This window comes from Fundulus heteroclitus, unplaced genomic scaffold (assembly GCF_011125445.2).
Source record: "Fundulus heteroclitus isolate FHET01 unplaced genomic scaffold, MU-UCD_Fhet_4.1 scaffold_93, whole genome shotgun sequence".
Classification (NCBI taxonomy): Eukaryota; Metazoa; Chordata; class Actinopteri; order Cyprinodontiformes; family Fundulidae; genus Fundulus; species Fundulus heteroclitus.
The window spans coordinates 39,928-58,586 of record NW_023397395.1 but is presented as its reverse complement, the minus strand read 5'-3'; the positions used below and the strand labels follow the sequence as shown (position 1 = coordinate 58,586).

Here is an 18,659-nt window from a genome sequence, read left to right as displayed (position 1 = left end):
ATTGTTCATCCCTTCATCTCCTCATCTCTCTCTCTCTCTCTCTCTCCCTTCTTGTCTCCCGAGCAGCTGCTGCTTCACTTTGCAGCTACTTAACAGCTGCTTTGCATCAATTTGCGCTTCAGAGTGCAGGTTTGTTCTACCTTGACCATCCTCCTGGTCTCCAATTTCCTTTCCTCTCTCCTTCCCTCCTGTTTTTTTCCCACTTGCTTTTCCGAAAACAAACAGCCTGGACGCTCTTCTTCCAGCATTTACATACGCTCGAGCTCCACGCTGATGAAGGAATCCCAGGCCGGCACGCCGCACACCCAGATTGGTCAGTAATTCACACAGATTTAACGCCCGCTACTCCTCTTTTTCCCTCGCTTTGGAAACGCAGAGTTCAAGAGGAAGGCGCTGGCACAAGAAAAGAAATAAGCAAGCCCCCCCCCCCCCCCCCCCCTACATTGTAATCCTCAAATCTCTCTGTGTGTGCCTCATGCCCAGACCCACACAGGAGAGAAGAGGGGGAGTGAGCGCGCGTGTGTTTGTGTCTGCAGAGACTCGTGCAGCCTGACATGATTTATGGTTCGGCTGTGCACTGCAGGCAGACACTCTCGGTTTTCTCTGAGGTGGGTGTCTCACCTCCATCCTTTGTGACCCATACAGGTTGTATATCTCTCTTTAGTGTGTGTGCGTGTTTGCCAGGAAGGCCGGCGGAAAAAGAGGAAGTTAAAGTGTAATATGTGCACGTGCAGGTGCAGGGACCTCTCAACGGAAAATGTGTTTGTGTGTGCAGAGTTGGGGTTGGGGGGGGGGGGGTCAAAGCTCACAGAGGTGTGGGTCGTGCTCGGCGAGGTGACTGTAGGATTCCCCATTAAGCAGCGTGTAAAGGAGGCCAAGCACAGAGGCCGTTATGAACTCCAGCGGTAATAGCTTCAGGAATCTCACCGCCTCCGGAGACCTGGTCATTAGCCTGCTCCTCTCTCATAAAGCCCTCTATCCATCACACGGGCGAGCACGCACGCACGCACGCACGCACACGTTCGTATGCAGACGCGGCTGTACACACGAAGCACGCGAGCACATCCACCGCCTATTCGTCTCCGCCGAAGTGGGGAGCAAACGCTGCAGATATAAGAACAATCCACCAAGACATCCACAGATGTCTCTGAAAAGAGGGATGCACATAAACACACACACACACACACACACACACACACAGATGCTCATTTACGAAAGCAGTGAAGCATAATATCAGCCACGAACCCAAACCTTCATTATTTAAATATACCCACCCCCCCATCCTCCTCCTCCTCCTCCTCCTCCTCAGTCCCAATCCAGAGAGATGCTGAAGCCGCCTGTTAGCTGTGGTCAGGTAGGGGATTACAAACAGAAACACTGTCACACACAATGCTGCTGCGGGGCTAGACGAGTGAAACAACAGAAACACAATCCATCCTCCGAGCCTTCAGTGTCTGTAGCGGGATACAAAGCGATGGCTCGTGAAAAAGTATTCGCACCCTGGCAGATTTCTTACGCTTTTGCTGTTATTTCACACCTTTATGTTTTGGATCGCACCAAACTAATTTTAAAGGAAGCGTAGCGTAAGTTCCAGGATTTTTGCAGACGTCTGCCCCCTCTGGCGACAAGTTGAAATGACACCAGCGTTGTGCACCTGCATGGGAGAAGCCCAGAGGATTCAGCCCGAATCACGCTCTCTAACACAACCTGTAGAGGCGACTGCCATAAAGAAAGGACGACTCGTTTTACACGTCGGTCAAAAGGATTCGTATGGGAAAGAAAATAAATAATATCTAATTTCGAAACGTGCACTATGTACCTTTAAGTATCACCCAAAAAAATAAAATAACCTGAGTAAATATAAATGATGTTTTAAAGGGAAAAAAAGGCGTTGTGTCACCCTTTGAGGCAACAGCTACCATTAAGTACGATATAAACGGCAGTAAGTCATTATCGTCAATATGGAGGAATTTTGGCCCACCCTTTTTTTTTTTTTTTGGCAATTTTTTCAAATTTATCCACTTTGGAGTGTTTTTAAAGATGAATGACCCATTTGAGGTCACACCACAGCATCTCATTTAAGCCCAGACTATAACCAGGCCACTTCAAACCTTGAGCTTTCTCGTTTATTGAGCCATTCAGAAGCGGACTTGCTGGTGTGTTTTTGGATCATTGTCCTGCTGCGTCAACAGAACCTTAAGGTCACAAACAGCCCCAAAGCACCACACTGTCCGGCCCCCCACCCCCCCACCCCCCCATCTTTGGCTGCTGGAATGCCATGCTATGCTGGTTTATCACCAGATGTGGCAGGAGTGACGCTTTCTTAAAGGTTCTACTTTTATCTCTTTGGGGCCACATAGGTTGGTTTGGATAGCTTTTTTTAATTTAATAAACCCAATCATCATATGCTATTTACCCCGGTTGTGTTTTTCTCATAATAACATGTGTGAGGATCTGAAACACAGAACAAAAAAAAACAGTAGAAACCTGTTACAGAGCAAATGCTTTTTTTTTTTTTTAAAGCACCTGACCTAAAATATTGGCATAGTCACCAAAACTATTATGCTGGTTCAATCAAAAGCTATTCTATCTATTTTAACATTCACCCTTCTATTAGTCTTGGCCTTTCTCTGTTAGCATCAGGCTCCGGTACCAAATGATCTGAACGTATGCTAAATGAGAATATATATCTCCTCTTCAAAAATCCTGGACTATCCCCTTTTTTTTTTAATGGCAATTCAGGAGCTGAAGAGCAACTGCAAAGGCAGCAAGGAGATGTGTGCGCTTCTTATCCTGAGGCACAGACACAGGCAGATGTATAAAGGGCACAATGGCACCTTCACCATCTCTATGACCCTGCACAAACACACACACACACACACACACACACACACACACACACACACACACACACACACACACACACAGGAGGGACTCACCAGGCACGTGAGAATCAGTTTACCTCTACACACACATCTGCACACTCTCTCTTCTTTACAGTAACTGTGGCTGTAACACAAGTCCCTCTAACCCACGCAAACAGGAATACAGTGAATAAACACACACACACACACACACACACACACACAGTACATATAACACAGAGGGAGTCCTAAGAGGACAGATACCTGGGGGACAGGGACACTCTGGCGAAGGTAATACTGGAGTCAGTCACTCTGTCCTCAGGCAGAACACACTGAAAAAAACACATTTAAACACACACACACACACATACACACACACACACACACACACACACACACACACACACACACACACACACACACACCACACCACACTGTAAAGATAAGCCCTAATCTTGTTTATTACCTCCTCCCTCTCTTCACTCTCTCGCCCTCTCTTTTTCATTTTATCTCCCTCTCTTTATTTTCTCTGTCCCTCCTCTTCAAGCTTGTTTCAGAGCAAAAACACACACACACACACACACACACGCTCGCACACACATCATTTGTGCGTTGCCAGTTTACCCCTGTGATGTTTGCTGGCCTGAGGCTGAGGCGAGGAAGCAGAGGAGGGGAGCGCTGATGTGTGCTGCTCTTTTCCAGCTCCGGCTCTGCTCACGTCCTGCAGAGAGAATTACCTTCCCTTTGTCTGCGTGACGGGGCGGCTGCCTTCACCATCTGTGCAGCGGATACAGTGGCAGGCGTGTGTGTGTGTGTGCGTGTGTGTGTGTGTGCGCCCTCATGCCAGTGTGGTTATGTGTGTGTGCCTCCACACTGATGCATTAGTTTAATCTTTGACACCGAAGCCATCTTGAAAGACTTGATGTGTTAAAGATTGTGGGATCAGAGGATTACTGCCCAAGTTATTGAGACAAAACATTCTCCTCTTAATGTTCCTTAGGCTGCTCATCCTTTTCTCTCCTCTTCTTCCAGGTCACCTCCTTATTTAAGTTTTATCCATCTCCTTCTTACCTCCTTCCCTTCTCTCCATTACCTTGTCAACCCCCCCCCCCCCCCCCCCCCCCCCCCCCCACTCAGTCCCATTCCTTTCTCTCTCCAGATGGGTGGCAGGGAGAAGCAGCAGCTTGCTGTGGTCAGGGCCAATTATTTACATAATTATGATCTCCCACTTAACCACATGATCCCTTACCTGGGTGTGGGCAATTAAAAAGCCTTCGTCATTATGTAGATTATGCAAATGTGCGTAGTCAGGGGCGGAATCGGGGTTGCATGTGAGCAAACGGCTGCTCTGTGATTGTGTTTGTGTTGAAGGTTACTGACTCTGTGTGCGCTACAGAATGAGGAAGCAGAAGGGACGGTTTTCCGACAAGGTGACTGGATTTTGTGTTTTTCGTCCAACATGCCGTCCTTTGCAAAATGTGGTCTTTATCAATTTTTGTTTCAAATCTTGCAGTTTTTTCTTTCTTTTCATGCTTCTGGTGACGACTAAACTTTGCCTGTGAACTGAATCCTCTGTGCGTTCACAAGCACATGAGAATCCGTCTCGTCCCGCTGCCCTCACTGCAAAAATAGAACTAAAAATAAGAAAAATCTTGTTGAAATGAGAGTATTTTTCCTTGATTTGAGCATGTAAATAAGATTATTTGCCAATGGAATAAGATTTTTGCACTTAAAATAGGGACAATTCATCTCCATCATCTTATTTCAAGTGCTGTATATCTAATTATCTTATTTTAGGGGTAAAAATACTCATTCCATTGGCAGATGATCTTATTTACCTGCTCAAATCAAGGGCAAATACATTCATTTCAAGAAAATTCTACTTATTTTTAGTTTTCTTTTTGCAGTGCTGTCAACTGTTCAGGCTCGAATCAAAAATCGGTTCGGGCCAATCACGTTGCAGTGTTGTGGTTTAAAGTGGGACATAAAGCTGTAACGAAAGCCAGAGCCGGCGAGCTCACAGCAGAACCCAAAAATACACACGCGTAGCTGCTGGTATCACATCTGTTTAGTTAAATCCACGATTTCGTCTTTGAAAGAAGGACAGCAGACTAACTTGTTTTGGTTTCTCATGGTGCCTGCTGGCTTACAACATTTTCATTTGGTACCATGATTGGCTAAAACCAACCTTTGATAGGCGGGCACTAGGTGTCGCTTCGCCCAATCAGCTCGTAAAGTTCTGCTAAAAGTTTCAAATGTGATAATGTGCAGAACGTAGAGTGCTACACATGGTCAGTCTGGCTTGCCAGGTTAGTGATGTCCCACAATATGCCAGATTTTCAGCCGAAAGCTACTTGGTAGTGTTAAAATGCTGTTTTCTATCTGACAAACAGTGTTAGCTTTGGTATTTTTCAAATACAAAAAAGACATATTGGTTATCATTTCAGTACATTCCTGGCTGTATGTTTAGTCATTATCCTGCTTAAGGTAAACATTATGCTCCACTGTGGGGCATAGTGTGTTCAAAGGTGATGTTTTCCTTCACACATAGGGGTTTTGCATGTGGGTTATGTCATAATTTGTAACGTAGATGGACCCAAATGCTGACCAGATGATTTAAAGAGAGTTTATTATAAAAGGAACCTACAGCAACCCAGGAATCAGCACGAGGAGAACTGGAGGACCTCTGGCAGGAAACAATAGAGCAACTGGAGCAAAGGGAAACCTTCGTGAAGGAAGTAGACAATCGAGAAAAGCAGAATTTGTCGAGGAGGTGAGACTAACAGACTTTTAAGCAATGGGAGGGTTGATGAGCAGCGTGAGAACCAGGTGTGTCCAAGCAGGAGAATCTAGAGCAGCTGGGGAAGAACTTAAGCAAGAGACCCAGGGAAGGTGACTGATAAACATAGAAATAGACACTGAGCAGGATACAAAATACAAAAAGATATTACTAAACCAAAGGCCCATCTCTAACACCAACAAAAGTATCCGATCGGAAAAAACAACAATAAGCAGAACACAAGAAGGAACTACGATACACAATACAAAGAAAATAATCTTGTAGAAAACAGCCGTAGTGATATTAATAAACAGCCGCCAAACAATCCAATAACAAAAATAAGTCAAGAATCACGACAATGTAGGTCTCATCTGACCAGGGAGCCGGTGTCCCCCCACACGGCTTACGGCAAAATGCAAATTGGATTTATAATGGCTTGTTTACGATGATGGCTTTCTTCATGCCACGCCCATAAAAGCCAGATTTGTGGAAAGCACGGCTAGAAATGATGATCACCTAAGCTGTATACCTACGCAGGTCATCCAGCGTAAGGATGCTGCTTTCTAACCTATCCCTGCTTTGGACTCTTTCACATCTTTATCCCCTGACCGGACTAGTGTTTTGTTTTTAGTCTTTTGTTTGTTTTCACGATATCCTTTGCTCAGTTAACGTTTCCTGTTAACTTCTAACATATTCGTATAGCATTCAGAAAAAAAAAGCTGTATTTATACTGAGTTCAACTCAAACACAGGAGGACGGCTTTGCTGAAAACGCATGCTGCATTTTAATTTATTTTGTTTTCATTTGAAAACCGTCACTCCACATTCATGTGACATATTTTCCAGGTATATCATTTAAAGCTCCATTAAAATACAATGAAGAATGTGTTTGTAAGAGTTCAAGGGGAAATAAATATTTTTGCAAGGAAACAGAAAGGTCAGGGTTTGGACTGAAAAGGCATCCATGGTCCATTGAAAGACCTTCGGAATGCCTAAACAAACTATTTAACATGAGAAAAGTATAGGTTTAAATAAGATTTGCTCATTGGAAGCAAAAAGCTGAGAGCTTTTGGCCATTTCTATTGTTTCACAATGGTGTGGTACACTGTCACGTTATATGAACAGGTTCTTCTCCTTTGACACAGAAAGCGACACACATGGCTGCTCGACCTACAATAGGTACAAAGTACACTCACTTCCCATGACTACATTTGTTATCACTTTCTGTTTTACTTTCACTTCTAATGTTCCATTAAATTCAGGTATTAGGAGATAAAGTTTGATTCATGCATTTGTTAAAGGTTCCCAATTATGCAAATAGAAAGTACACCCCATTTAATAACTAAGGTATTACACATTAGATATTTGCTATGTTTCTGGGTTTCTTGTTGTTGTTGCTATCTTTAAGTTTTTTTTTTTTTTTTTTGGTAGTTTGTATTTTCCACACTTGGTGATAGATTTAAATAATTTTGGGACCTGGTACAGACCGGATCACTTTGGCACGTTACCTGATGCTGGCAGAAAATAAACCACCTACAAGTTTCCAAATATTGATAAAATACAACAAAACACAAATAAGAAGCAAAGAAATTGGAAAATTCAGAAAAAGGACTTGGACTTTTTCTCTACAATGAGAACCCCATTAATCTAATGATAAAAGATTACATAAGAATATTTGTCAGTACTGATTTTGGTACTAAACGTCCTCTGCATTAGACCAGTTCTTCCTTGCAAAGAACTGAGCTCTGTCTACGTCCGGTTTGGGTCCGGCATTACCAGTAAAGTCTGGATCTGTGGGTTGTTGCTGCCCGTTTCCAGAAGCAGCTAACTGCTGTCATCATAACACAATAAACGCACAAAGCGATGTTTTTTAAAAATTAATGCTGTAAATGGGCCTGTATATGTAGCTACGAGTGTGTCTGTGCTTCTGTGCACGTGCAGCGGCTCCTGCAGGTTCACAGCAACCTGCTAACATGCTGCAGCCAGGTGGCAGACAGAGCCGTGCCCGTGGGTAATCAACAGGCTCTTTAGTGGAGCGGCATCATTGATCGTGCACGTGTGTGTGATTGTGCTCGTTTGTGTGTGGGCCAGGAGACACTCTTACTTGCTGCTCCGAGCGCTGTGAACCTCACAAAAGGAGGCACGCGTGAGCAGACATCTACATTATGAATTGTGCATGTCCTTTGAGAGGCTAACTGCAGTTAAAGCTACCCTTCAAACTACTGTGTAAAATCCATCACTTTAGATATAGCTTGTTGCGAATAGGACAACACGTCATGGTCGGTTTTCATATTTATTCCGCTTTTTTTTTATGATAAATTTCTGTTTGATCAAGATCAAATTTACCATCCCCAAAACAAGATGCTGGCTATGATGACATCCCACAAGGCGTAAAGCAACTGATCAGAGTTCTTTTGTTGTTTGTCAGTTTCTTTGTTTTAATCAAATTTACCTTTAGAGGTTTCTGCTTGTATTTTGTATACCTGCAACTAAACATTTAAGCGAAAACACAGCATGGATTTCAGGAAAATACAGCAACTATAATAGACGTGAGAAGTCTTTGTAAAAAAAAAAAAAAATCAAACATTAAATGTGATCATATGGACTATAGTTTTTATGAATGCTACACGGTCTGGTTAATGCTTTCTATTACGACGATTTTCAGATTACAGACGTGTTGCATCGCCTGCTTCTTCAGATGAAACTGGTTGCTTGCGCCAGATAGTTGATTTGAATAGTTCAGAAACCGGCAATCTACTGGGATTTTCATGCACAACAATCTATATGGTTTACTAGAAATGGTCAAAAAAAGAGAGAAAATACCAAATTAGCAGAAGTTGTGTGAACAAAAATGCCCCATGGATGTCAGAGGTCAAAGAAGAATGCACTGACTGGAAATTATAAAAAACCAGCAGAGGCTTACTGTTTTTAATGTTCTTTTTTGTTTCTACATTCTATCCCTACTTGCTTTTATTCTATTTTCTATCTATATTTTATTCCTACTTGTTTTTTATTTGCTATATTTTAATCATGTAAAGCACTTTGTATTGTCTTTGTACTGAATTGTGCTATATATATAAATTTGCTATGCCTTGCCTTGCCTTGCCTTGCCTTGCCTTGCCTTACAAGGCAACCGAGCAGCAAAAGGCCACACCTGGTGCTCATTCCTTTCAGCTAAGAAGAGGAAACCGAGGAAACAATTCATAGAGATTCCCCAAAATGTATCACAAGCTATGTTCCAATCTTATTGTCATACAAAGTTTGAGAGAAGTTTTGAAATGACACAAAAAAGAAGAAAAAATTAAAATGCTAATTAAGTAAGTTTCCATCCACTGGTTGCCTAGCATAATTTTGTCAGGAAGTAGAGTTTGCAAACTAGCATGAACCACACATCCGAGAAAAATAGAGACAGGTTTCCAGGAATGTGTTGTTATCGGGCAAGTTGTATTTGTTCTGTCATATCAACTACGACTGTTAATGTTACAGGCAGTCCAAAGACATACAGAAGGAAATGTAATTCTATGCATGTTATGGGAATTTCCAGGAAGACGGCGACAGCAAAAACAGTTGATCAGTCATGAGAAGTAAAGGTTCGCTACGTCAAAAGAACCTATTCAGCAAATTGATTTCCATCTCCTGTTTTGTGCATTAACTCTTTTTTTTTTTTGGAAAAGCCAATAGCCACCTCAACTGATCGTAAACACCTTTTAGCGTAATTTAAGAAGTTATGTCTTATTTTGACGTTTCCACAAACCTTTTCCAATGCAATACTTCAAAATGTACATTAAAAATATTAATGGAAACATGGCAAACGGCGCGTTGATGAGGTTCAAGTTTAGTTGTTACCTACAGGTAGGGTCAGAATTTGGCGCAAACAACATTAAAGCATGAGTCCATCCTGCCTTGTCAGTGGTTCAGGTTAGCGGTGATGGATTATTGCTAATCTGGATAATTTTCAGCACAATTTTGGATAATTTGAAACAAACTGAGGATAATTTAAACACCTGAGTATTATTATTGACCATGCAGATTTCTTTATGACAACAGTTTACTAATTTTCTGCAGCACCATGCTGCACTATGTCACAAAATGATCTCAGGATAGTTCCCCAAACACGACAATGACTTCACTGTACTTCAGTCGGCTGTCACCAGTTCTCAGTCCAACGGTGGACATTTGGGAGATGTAAGCTATTTGCATCATGGACGTCCAGTTGACAAATCTGCAGCAATTACATGATGCTATCGTGTAAATATGGACCAAAATCTCTGAGAAATGTTTCTGACACCTTGTTAAATTTGTGCCAAGAGGACACGAGGCAATTATGGTGGCCATAGGGGTCCAACCCAGAACAAGGTGTGACAAATAAGATTGTTCATCCATTACTGGTTCTGCTAATATAGTGCTCACTCCACACTGCCGTTTGTTTAAAAAGATGTGAACCATCAGGTGTGCTAATAAATAGTTAATGCAACTTTCCCATTTTTCATGCTTGACATTCAGACCACTAAGGTCTTCTGGCTCCAGCCTACTCTGCATACCTAGAACCAGAACCAAACAAGGAGAAGCAGCATTTAGTTCCTATGCTCCACTTATCTGGAACAAACTTCCAGAAAACTGTAAAGGTGCGGAAAGCCTGAGTTCATTTAAATCAAGATTAAAAACACATTTGTTTAGGATTGCCTTCAAATGTTCTAGTTAAACTGAATCACCACTTTTTTGTTCTATTTTCTATCTACATTTTATTCCTACTTGCTTTTATTCAGTTTTATTTTCTATATTTTAATCATGTAAAGCACTTTGCATTGTCCTTGTACTGCATTGTGCTATATAAATAAATTTGCCTTGCCTTGCCTTGCCTTGCATTGCCTTGCCTTGCCTATGTTGGATCTTGAGCTCGGCTTCTCAACAAGCCCAACTTTTCCGGTTAAAAGTCTGCTGCTTGTATTGTATTTTTGATAAGAAACTTCATAAACCTGTATTCAAAGTACAAAGAGAAGAGAAGACCCCCACCATGCTGATATTTCTGGATTTATGTGCCCCTTTTGTGACGCCATCAACCCAAATACGCAATAAGCAGAAGTCGCTGTTCTTTTTCTTCATTGCACTTTCTAAAAACTTAGTAGTTTGTGAGATCTAACCGTGAAAATCCATATATTATTACCCATCTTTTTTTTTTGTCATCAGTGTATAGTTGTCAGTGAATGACAAATACAGCACTGTATGTTATCTTTAACAGTCTACATGTAAAGCCTCCCCCAGACATGATTTATTACATATGTTTTGACATGTTTTCTGAACATGCAAATGGTGAAAGCCCAACAGACGTAACGACGTAATCTATCGGTTTTACCTGTAGGGAGAGTCGGATGTTTGACTCTTTTGTTTTTTTGTTTCTTTGCATGTTTGTTTGCGTTCCACAGAGGCGGCCATCCTGGTTGGGACATCGATGCCTGAACATTTTATCTGCTGTTTTCTGCATTTAACTTCCCATTCTGCCATCTGCTCATTACTGCACACCAAACTGCTTATTACAGTTTTACAACTAGTGTTGGTACATGTCATGGCTGTGTGTCTTTGTGTGTGTGTGTGTGTGTGTGTGTGTGTGTGTGTGTGTGTGTGTACTACCTGGAGTTGCTGTTATAACCTCAGGTCAAAATCTGCTGGCTTTTATCTGCATCTCTAACATCCCAGTGGACACACAGCTTATGCCTGAGAGTGTGTGTGTTTGTGTGTGTACGTGTGTGTGTGTATGCGAGCGCATGTGAGATCTGAGGCTTTTTTGCTTGTTCTAAATGAATGTAAACAGTGCAAAGTAAGCACGATAGCCTGTGTGAGCTTGTGTGTGTGTTGCTTGGTCTGCTCGTCTTGTCAGCGACTCCTCTGTTAATTAAGAGCTCATTAGTGACACCAGCTCTTTTACCAATTAGGGTAACTTGCTTTCTTGCTCACTTGTTTGTCTCCCAGTCAAAAAATACCAAGTTTTCTGTTTTATTAATTTCTTTTTACTCATACAAAATTGTTGGTTGATTTCTTCACTGTCTCGGGAGGTTGGAAAAGATAAAGAGTATTTTATCCTTTGTTCTTTTGTCTTGACGAGAGAAAGTCATTCAATTTGCCATATCATGTGAGTGTGTGGGCTTTTATTTATCTCTTCCATGTTATCAAGCTGTTGTCATGGTCTTTTATTCATCTCATTAATAACAGCGCCCTTGAGGTGGAGCACCGTGACCCTGTTTTCATCGCTGGTGAGCACAGGCGCGATCACGGTAGGACACAGAAACACACACAATCACCAGCACAGGAGATCCTGACAGCAGCTCCCTTTGAGGCAGCACCCGTCTCAGCTTCCCGCGTGAGTACACAAAGATTCGCCACGCACGTACGCAGGGAAGAATTATGTCTGAGCAGGTAGACGCGAATGTGTGCACATCCAGTAAATCGTGCCTTATTTAACGCTTCAGAGGTCCTCTAAAATTCAAATGCACTCGACCCCAACAATAAAAAATGTCCGCTTCCTAAAAGAAAAACCAAGAAAAGCTATATGCATAAATATTTTTTTTTTACCTTGAATATGTGAAGCTGCTACTGTATCATGAAATTATAAAAAAAAATTCAGGAATTGGGGGGATTCAACCCATTAAAGGACAGTTTGTTGTTGGGCCCAACCATTGGATGAAAGAAAGAATTAACTGCACACAAAGAACAAAGGAGAGTAGGAAAAACTTTAAATCCCAGAATGCACAGTATTATTGTTCATGCAAAGCTCCTAGGAAGGAGGAGCTTCAAGGCAAATGCCCACAGCGACCACTGCATTGGGAGGGACACTAGGCGAACATCTTGATCTCGCTAACCAAATAAAAGGCAGCCTCTTTGGAGAAAACTTTGGATCCAAAATAAGTACAGACTGTACCACGGCCAAAAATTAGTGATAGTACCACGGCACAGCTAGCTGCTGCAGGAAGTTAGAAAGTGGCAGATCAAACCTCCCAATTAGCCGTTGCATCAAAAGTTTTGGGATTGTCTTTGAAACATCTTTTAATTCTCTATGTGGTAATCCTAGTAGATTATCCTATTGAGCATGTTTCATGATTTTTGAAATTGGGGTTGCTTTAAGTGATTATGTTAGTGATTTATATATTTATATTACACCCGTTTCACTGCAAAAAGGGAACTAAAAGTAAGTCAAATCTTCTAGAAATTAGTCTATTTTTCATTGATTTGAGCAGGTAAATAAGACTATTAGCTAATGGGATTAGTAGTTCTACCCCTAAAATAAGATAATTAGATATTCTGCACTTGAAAAATGATAATGAGATGAATTATTCCTACTTTAAGTGCAAAAATCTTATTCCATTAGCAAATAATCTTATTTAGCTGCTCAAATCAAGAAAAAAATGCACTCATTTCAAGAAACATTTACTTAATTTTAGTTCCCTTTTTGCAGTGTTTATTTGGAGTATAGTGACTGAATCAGCCCACTGTTTCTAATGCAAAAAAAAACTTTTTTGTAATTTTGTTGTTTTCTGCTGCACTACATTACAGAGGAAGAAAACTATTTACTGTAAAATTATGCAAAGTGAAGCTCAAAGGACAAGAACCTGAAGCTAAAACCAGAGCATGTATGCTGCACTGCGAGCATTCATGGGACATCTGCCATAAATCACACACCATTACATCTTTGCAGTTTGAACACATGTCATGGAAATCAATGCTGGGGTCAAATCGAACGCCGTTTTGTTGCCCTCGAAAATACCACGGCAGCCAATAAACACGGCCGGCTGATTCCCACTCTGGTCAACGATTTGAATTTCTCACCCTATTGACTCACAACGATAACGTGTGCACGCATGAATGGACACATTAACGGGTCAAAACACAAATGTCAAGGAGTGCATTCCTCATGCGGACATCAGAGTTCAACTGATGAAATTATGATGAAGTATGCCGGTATTTCTACTTTGTTAAACTGTCAACCAATCCCATAAAAAGAGATTGATCACCTTTGTGTTTCAAAAAGATAAGTCAGAACGTTATTATTGTTGGTTCACTGCAAAAAGGGAACTAAAAGTAAGTAACATTTTCTAGAAATGAGTCTATTTTTCATTGATTTGAGCAGGTAAATAAGACCATTGGCCAATGGGATTAGTAGTTCTACCCCTAAAATAAGGTATTTAGATATTCTGCACTTGAAATCAAGAAGAAATGCACTAATTTCAAGAATAATTTACTTAATTTTAGTTCCGTTTTTGCAGTGTTCTATCTACCCTTATCACTAGTATCTCGACTGTTCTTACTAAGATTTTACTTCAACATTTACTCAGCCTCCAATATCTTTGAGTATTACAGTAATACACACTAAACCTTTTTACATTATTATGTCACAACCACATATTAACTGTTCTTTATAGGGATTTTATGCAACAGACAAATACAAAGTAGGGTATGATTGTGAAATGGAAGGTAAAATATACATTGCGTAAACCTTTTTACACATAAACATCTGAATAGTGTAATCTGTATATGTTTCTACCCCATTAACTTTTGTACACCTTAATAAAATTAAGTGCATCCAGTTACCTAAAGAAGGCCCCTAGTTAGTGAACAGAATCCACCTGTGTGTAATTTAATCCCAGTGAAAATCTGCTCTGTGAAGGTCTCAGAGGTTTCTTAGAAACACTAGAGAACAAACAGCATCATGAAGACAAAGGATCACAGGTGACAAGTCGAATATGTATTTTTGGGGTAGCACAGAAATTAATGAAAAAATATACCTAATTTCAAAAATCCTGTCGGGAATTTATCTGTCATCCCAAACCTTGTGTTTACAAATGTTACAGTTGTAAACCTACCAACAAATGGCCATCCACCTAGTCTGTCTGCCACCTAGCATTAACCAAAGAAGCAGCCAAGAGGCCCATGATAACTCTGGAGGAGCTGCAGAGATCCAGAACTCGGTTAGAAGAACCGGATGACGGGACAAGATATTAGCTGTAGGCTCTACAAACCTGGACTTTCAGGAAGAATGGCTAAATTGCTTATGTAATTGTTAAACGTAAGCAGTGAGACGTTGAATTAGCAGGATGAGCCCAATATTAAAGTTTTTGGCCTACGTGTAAAATGCTACGTGTGGTGGAAAACTAAAACAACAGCATCATGCTCTTGTTTAGCAGAGACAGAGAAGCTGGTATACATAGATGGATACATAAATGGAGTTAAACACAAGGCTGTCCTGGAGGCAGTGGTGGGTATAGCTAACCAAAAAAAAAAAACGCTTCACTAACTCATATTCCACTAAGAAAAATATTAGCTTCACTACCACTGAATTGCTAAACAAATAACAGCTAACCAATGCCAACGATAGATAGATAGATAGATAGATAGATAGATAGATAGATAGATAGATAGATAGATAGATAGATAGACAGACAGACAGACAGACAGACAAGATAGATAGATAGATAGATAGATAGATAGATAGATAGATAGATAGATAGATAGATAGATAGATAGATAGATAGATAGATAGATAGATGTGTAGTTATCTTTCAAAACTGATGTTTGCAGATGATCTCCATCAAAACTTCTATTTTGTTCAAAGAATGGGTAAAAGTTGCATTTTCAGTATCTGTGCAAAGCTGGTTGAGACATTCTCCAAAAGACTTGCCACTGTAACTAGAGACAGGTGTCTGAATACAAATGCATGACACGTCTTCAATATTTTTCACTGTAAGAAATGTTGAAAACCATTCATCGTTTCTTTTTCACTCCACACTTATTCTCTTACGCTCTGTCAGTCTATCGCACAAAACAGCAATAAACACATCGAAGCTGTGGTTTTAATATGACAGGTGGAAAAAATTGGTGAATCATTTTGAAAGGCTCAAACCTTTCTATAAATTGCTGTTAAATAATCAAATGCCTATCGATATATATATATATATATATATATATATATATATATATATATATATATATATATATATATATATATATATATATTTATTTATTTCTTTACTTGAAAAGTATATATTTTATTCAATGAGCCGCCAAAGCATATTCCAGTTTCTCCCCCATTCGAATTATAAAGTTTGAGTTGAGTTTATCAGTCAGAAATCTAAATGCTCTTTTTCCTGAAACTGTATAACGAGTCGTGGTGATCCTGTGACCAGCCTCTAAAAATAAAAATAAAACATGTAACTGCTGTAATGTGTGTGTGTGTGTGTGGTTCATATTGACAGGGGGTCCTGAGAGTAGAGGATAGTAAAATGCCACCCTCTTTTTTTTTTGCCTTGTGATAGCGTCATGTTAAGGTCACGATGTGCTCAGGGTAACAATGGCTAAATGCAGCTCACACATCTAGCTTCTTTTTTTTATATTGTTCCCTTCAATATTTATTCCTCACCCAGTCTCACTCAGCTGCGCTTCTTACACCTTGACTAATCACAGCGTAATCACTGAGCACACACACACACACACACACACACGCACACACACTTTCCCCCTCACCCTCCACATTGTAAAATGATCATTGAGGAGCGAGCGTGTGGCTGACACAGTCTCCACAGCAACGGCAGTTAGGACCAGGAGGGGGGCTGGGGCATCTTCAAATGTGTGAGTGATGAGAGCTCACACACACACACACACACACACACACACACACACACACACACACACACATAGAAATAAGTGCACACGGCCACACACAAAGGTGCCAAGAAACCCATTTACGCACATGCACAAGTTCACGCACAAGCTCGCTCGCACACACACACACACACACACACACACATAACAGGAGACCTGGGAAGCTGAAAGAAGGGGATGAAAGCAAGAGTGGAGGGAGGAAAAGAGGGGAGTGTTGCTTCCCGGTGAGATTTTTCTTCTTCCTCCTATCTCGTCCACATGCACACAGAGGCACACACAGAGGAAATATGGAAACGGTGACAACGCAACACATAATCACGCAGACGCATCACTTATGAAAGCAGATGTATAATTCAAAAAGCAGCATGAAAGATTCACAAGGCAAAGAGCATTGTTTAATCTGGCCCACGCCCTTTAATTACCCCCCCCCCCCCGCCCTTCCCTTCCTTCTGGACTCCTCCCACCACCGACTGGTTTTTAAATCATTGACCAGTCTGGCCCAAACAAGCAGGAGGTCAGAGAGCTAGTTAGGGGTTCAGGAGAAAAAAAAAAAACGTGTCTGGCCTCTCGCGGGCAAGCCTTCCTTTCCTTCCTCAGCTTGTCGTTTCTAATCCTCTCTTCAGTTGTTACCTCTTCACTGACCCCCTGCTCCTCCCCGTGGCTTAATTCCCGCTCTCATCTCTCAGGCGTGCTTAAACACCTTTCTTTCAGGTAAAAAACCTCACACCTGCTTCCACGGCGACGCCTGCAAATCACACAGTCGTTCGCCGTTCACACAGACTCACCGACAATAAACACTTGGAGCTGTTTGACAGAGAGGCGTTAAGCGCAAGCGACCGCCTCAGTTTAGCTCTCGTTTCATTTGCAGCATGCAGAAATTTACATCACTTTCTCCTAATTAAGCTGTGAACTCTTTTTTTCTCTTCTTCTTCTTCTTCTTCTTCTTCTTCTTTTTTTTTGGTGGTGCCTTTTATGAATGAGTCTGTAAATTTTCAATTATGCAACTCAGGAGTTAACACATAGACAGCAAATAAATAAATAAATAAATAACAGATAAAGACAGAAGGAAATGACTAACAGAGAATAATTAGATAACTATATAAATAGCTCTGCTGGCAAATGATAAGTGCACTATGTAATGCTTTGTTTGGTCTTTTTGTCCACTTTCAATATAGTTATTCAGTCAAATGACAAACCCTTGTGACTCCTATGAGGGAATAAATGAGACTACAGCAAGAAAAATCTATGAATATGTTTTTCTGTGTCAGAAGTAGTTGTACATTTATTCTGAGTCAGACTGAGAAAATGAAAGCGTGTCTTGAATGAAAGGGAAAGTAACGTTCACCGTTAAATGTTTCCACTTGTTCAACCTTTTAAATAAATGATCAAAACGATGCATGTTAGAAAAAAACTCTTTAAAAAAACTACAACTGATTAACAGTGGCCAGAACATGAATCACATCCTGAAAAGAGGGCTTAATTAAAAAGGAAAGTTAGCTACCAGCAGTTATTCTGGTTAAAGCGGTCTTACCTGGAAGGTAGAAGTGTGGCGACTTTAATCCAAACATGATTCCCCCCCCCCGGGTTCCTCCTGCCCTCCGCTCTGGGAGCGGGAGTCCGGGTCACGGGGAGCAGCGGGATGGAGCTTCAGTCGGCCCGGTTACCCAGGGTGTAGTGGGTGAAAGTCATCAGACGGCTTCCTGCTCTCCCTCGGGCCCTGTGAGGAGGTGTGTGTGTGTGTGTGTTGGGGATGAAGCAGGGGGGAGGAGAGGTCAGCCTCCCCTCCTCTTACTCCTCACCTCCTGGAATGAACCCGAGCAGAGAAGCAGAACGAAGGCGTTCAGAGGGAGGAAAGTGAGACAGGAAAACGAGCCGAGGATGGGTCAGAGTGTGCCATCCTTCTCTGAGGAGACCGCCATGGGAGAGGAGAGAGTCTCTGAGAGGAGTTGAGGGGGTGACAGGAAGGGTTAGCAGATAGAAAGAGTCTTCAGTCAAACGTCCTCTCCTCTTTTTTTCCAAATCCTGCGCTTCTGTAATCCCTTCCTATTCACTCAGCGGCCTCTTGCTCATTTTGCCGTGCGATGATCTGTTTTTGTGCTCCTCTGTTCTCTACTCCTGCTTCTTCCTCCCTCCTTCGCCTCAGTCCCACCACTGACTGCTCTGATCTGCTAGGAGGAAGAAGGGTGGTGGTGGTGGTGGTGGGGGGGGGGGGGGTTAGTGTGTGTAGGGGAGGAGAATCATAAGACACATGAGTGAGGGAGAGATGAATGACTTTGTGTTAGTGCGCACACAACTCGCTGCGTGTGAGTTTGTGCAATCAGAAGACAGGAGAAGAGGACGATGGAGCTGGTGTGAGTGAAACGAGAGAGA

At 41.5% G+C, this 18,659-nt stretch overlaps 1 protein-coding gene across 1 annotated transcript in view; it reads right to left on the bottom strand.

Moving 5' to 3' along the window:
• LOC105938216 (genetic suppressor element 1) overlaps positions 1–18,448 on the bottom strand; it is a 72,052-nt gene extending 53,604 nt beyond the window's left edge. Inside the window, exon 1 of the mRNA XM_036134886.1 lies at positions 17,821–18,448. Coding sequence (XP_035990779.1) covers positions 17,821–17,857 — 37 coding nt within the window. The 5' untranslated portion in view covers positions 17,858–18,448. The remainder of the gene's footprint in view (positions 1–17,820) is intronic.
• Between the last annotated feature and the right edge of the window lie 211 nt (positions 18,449–18,659).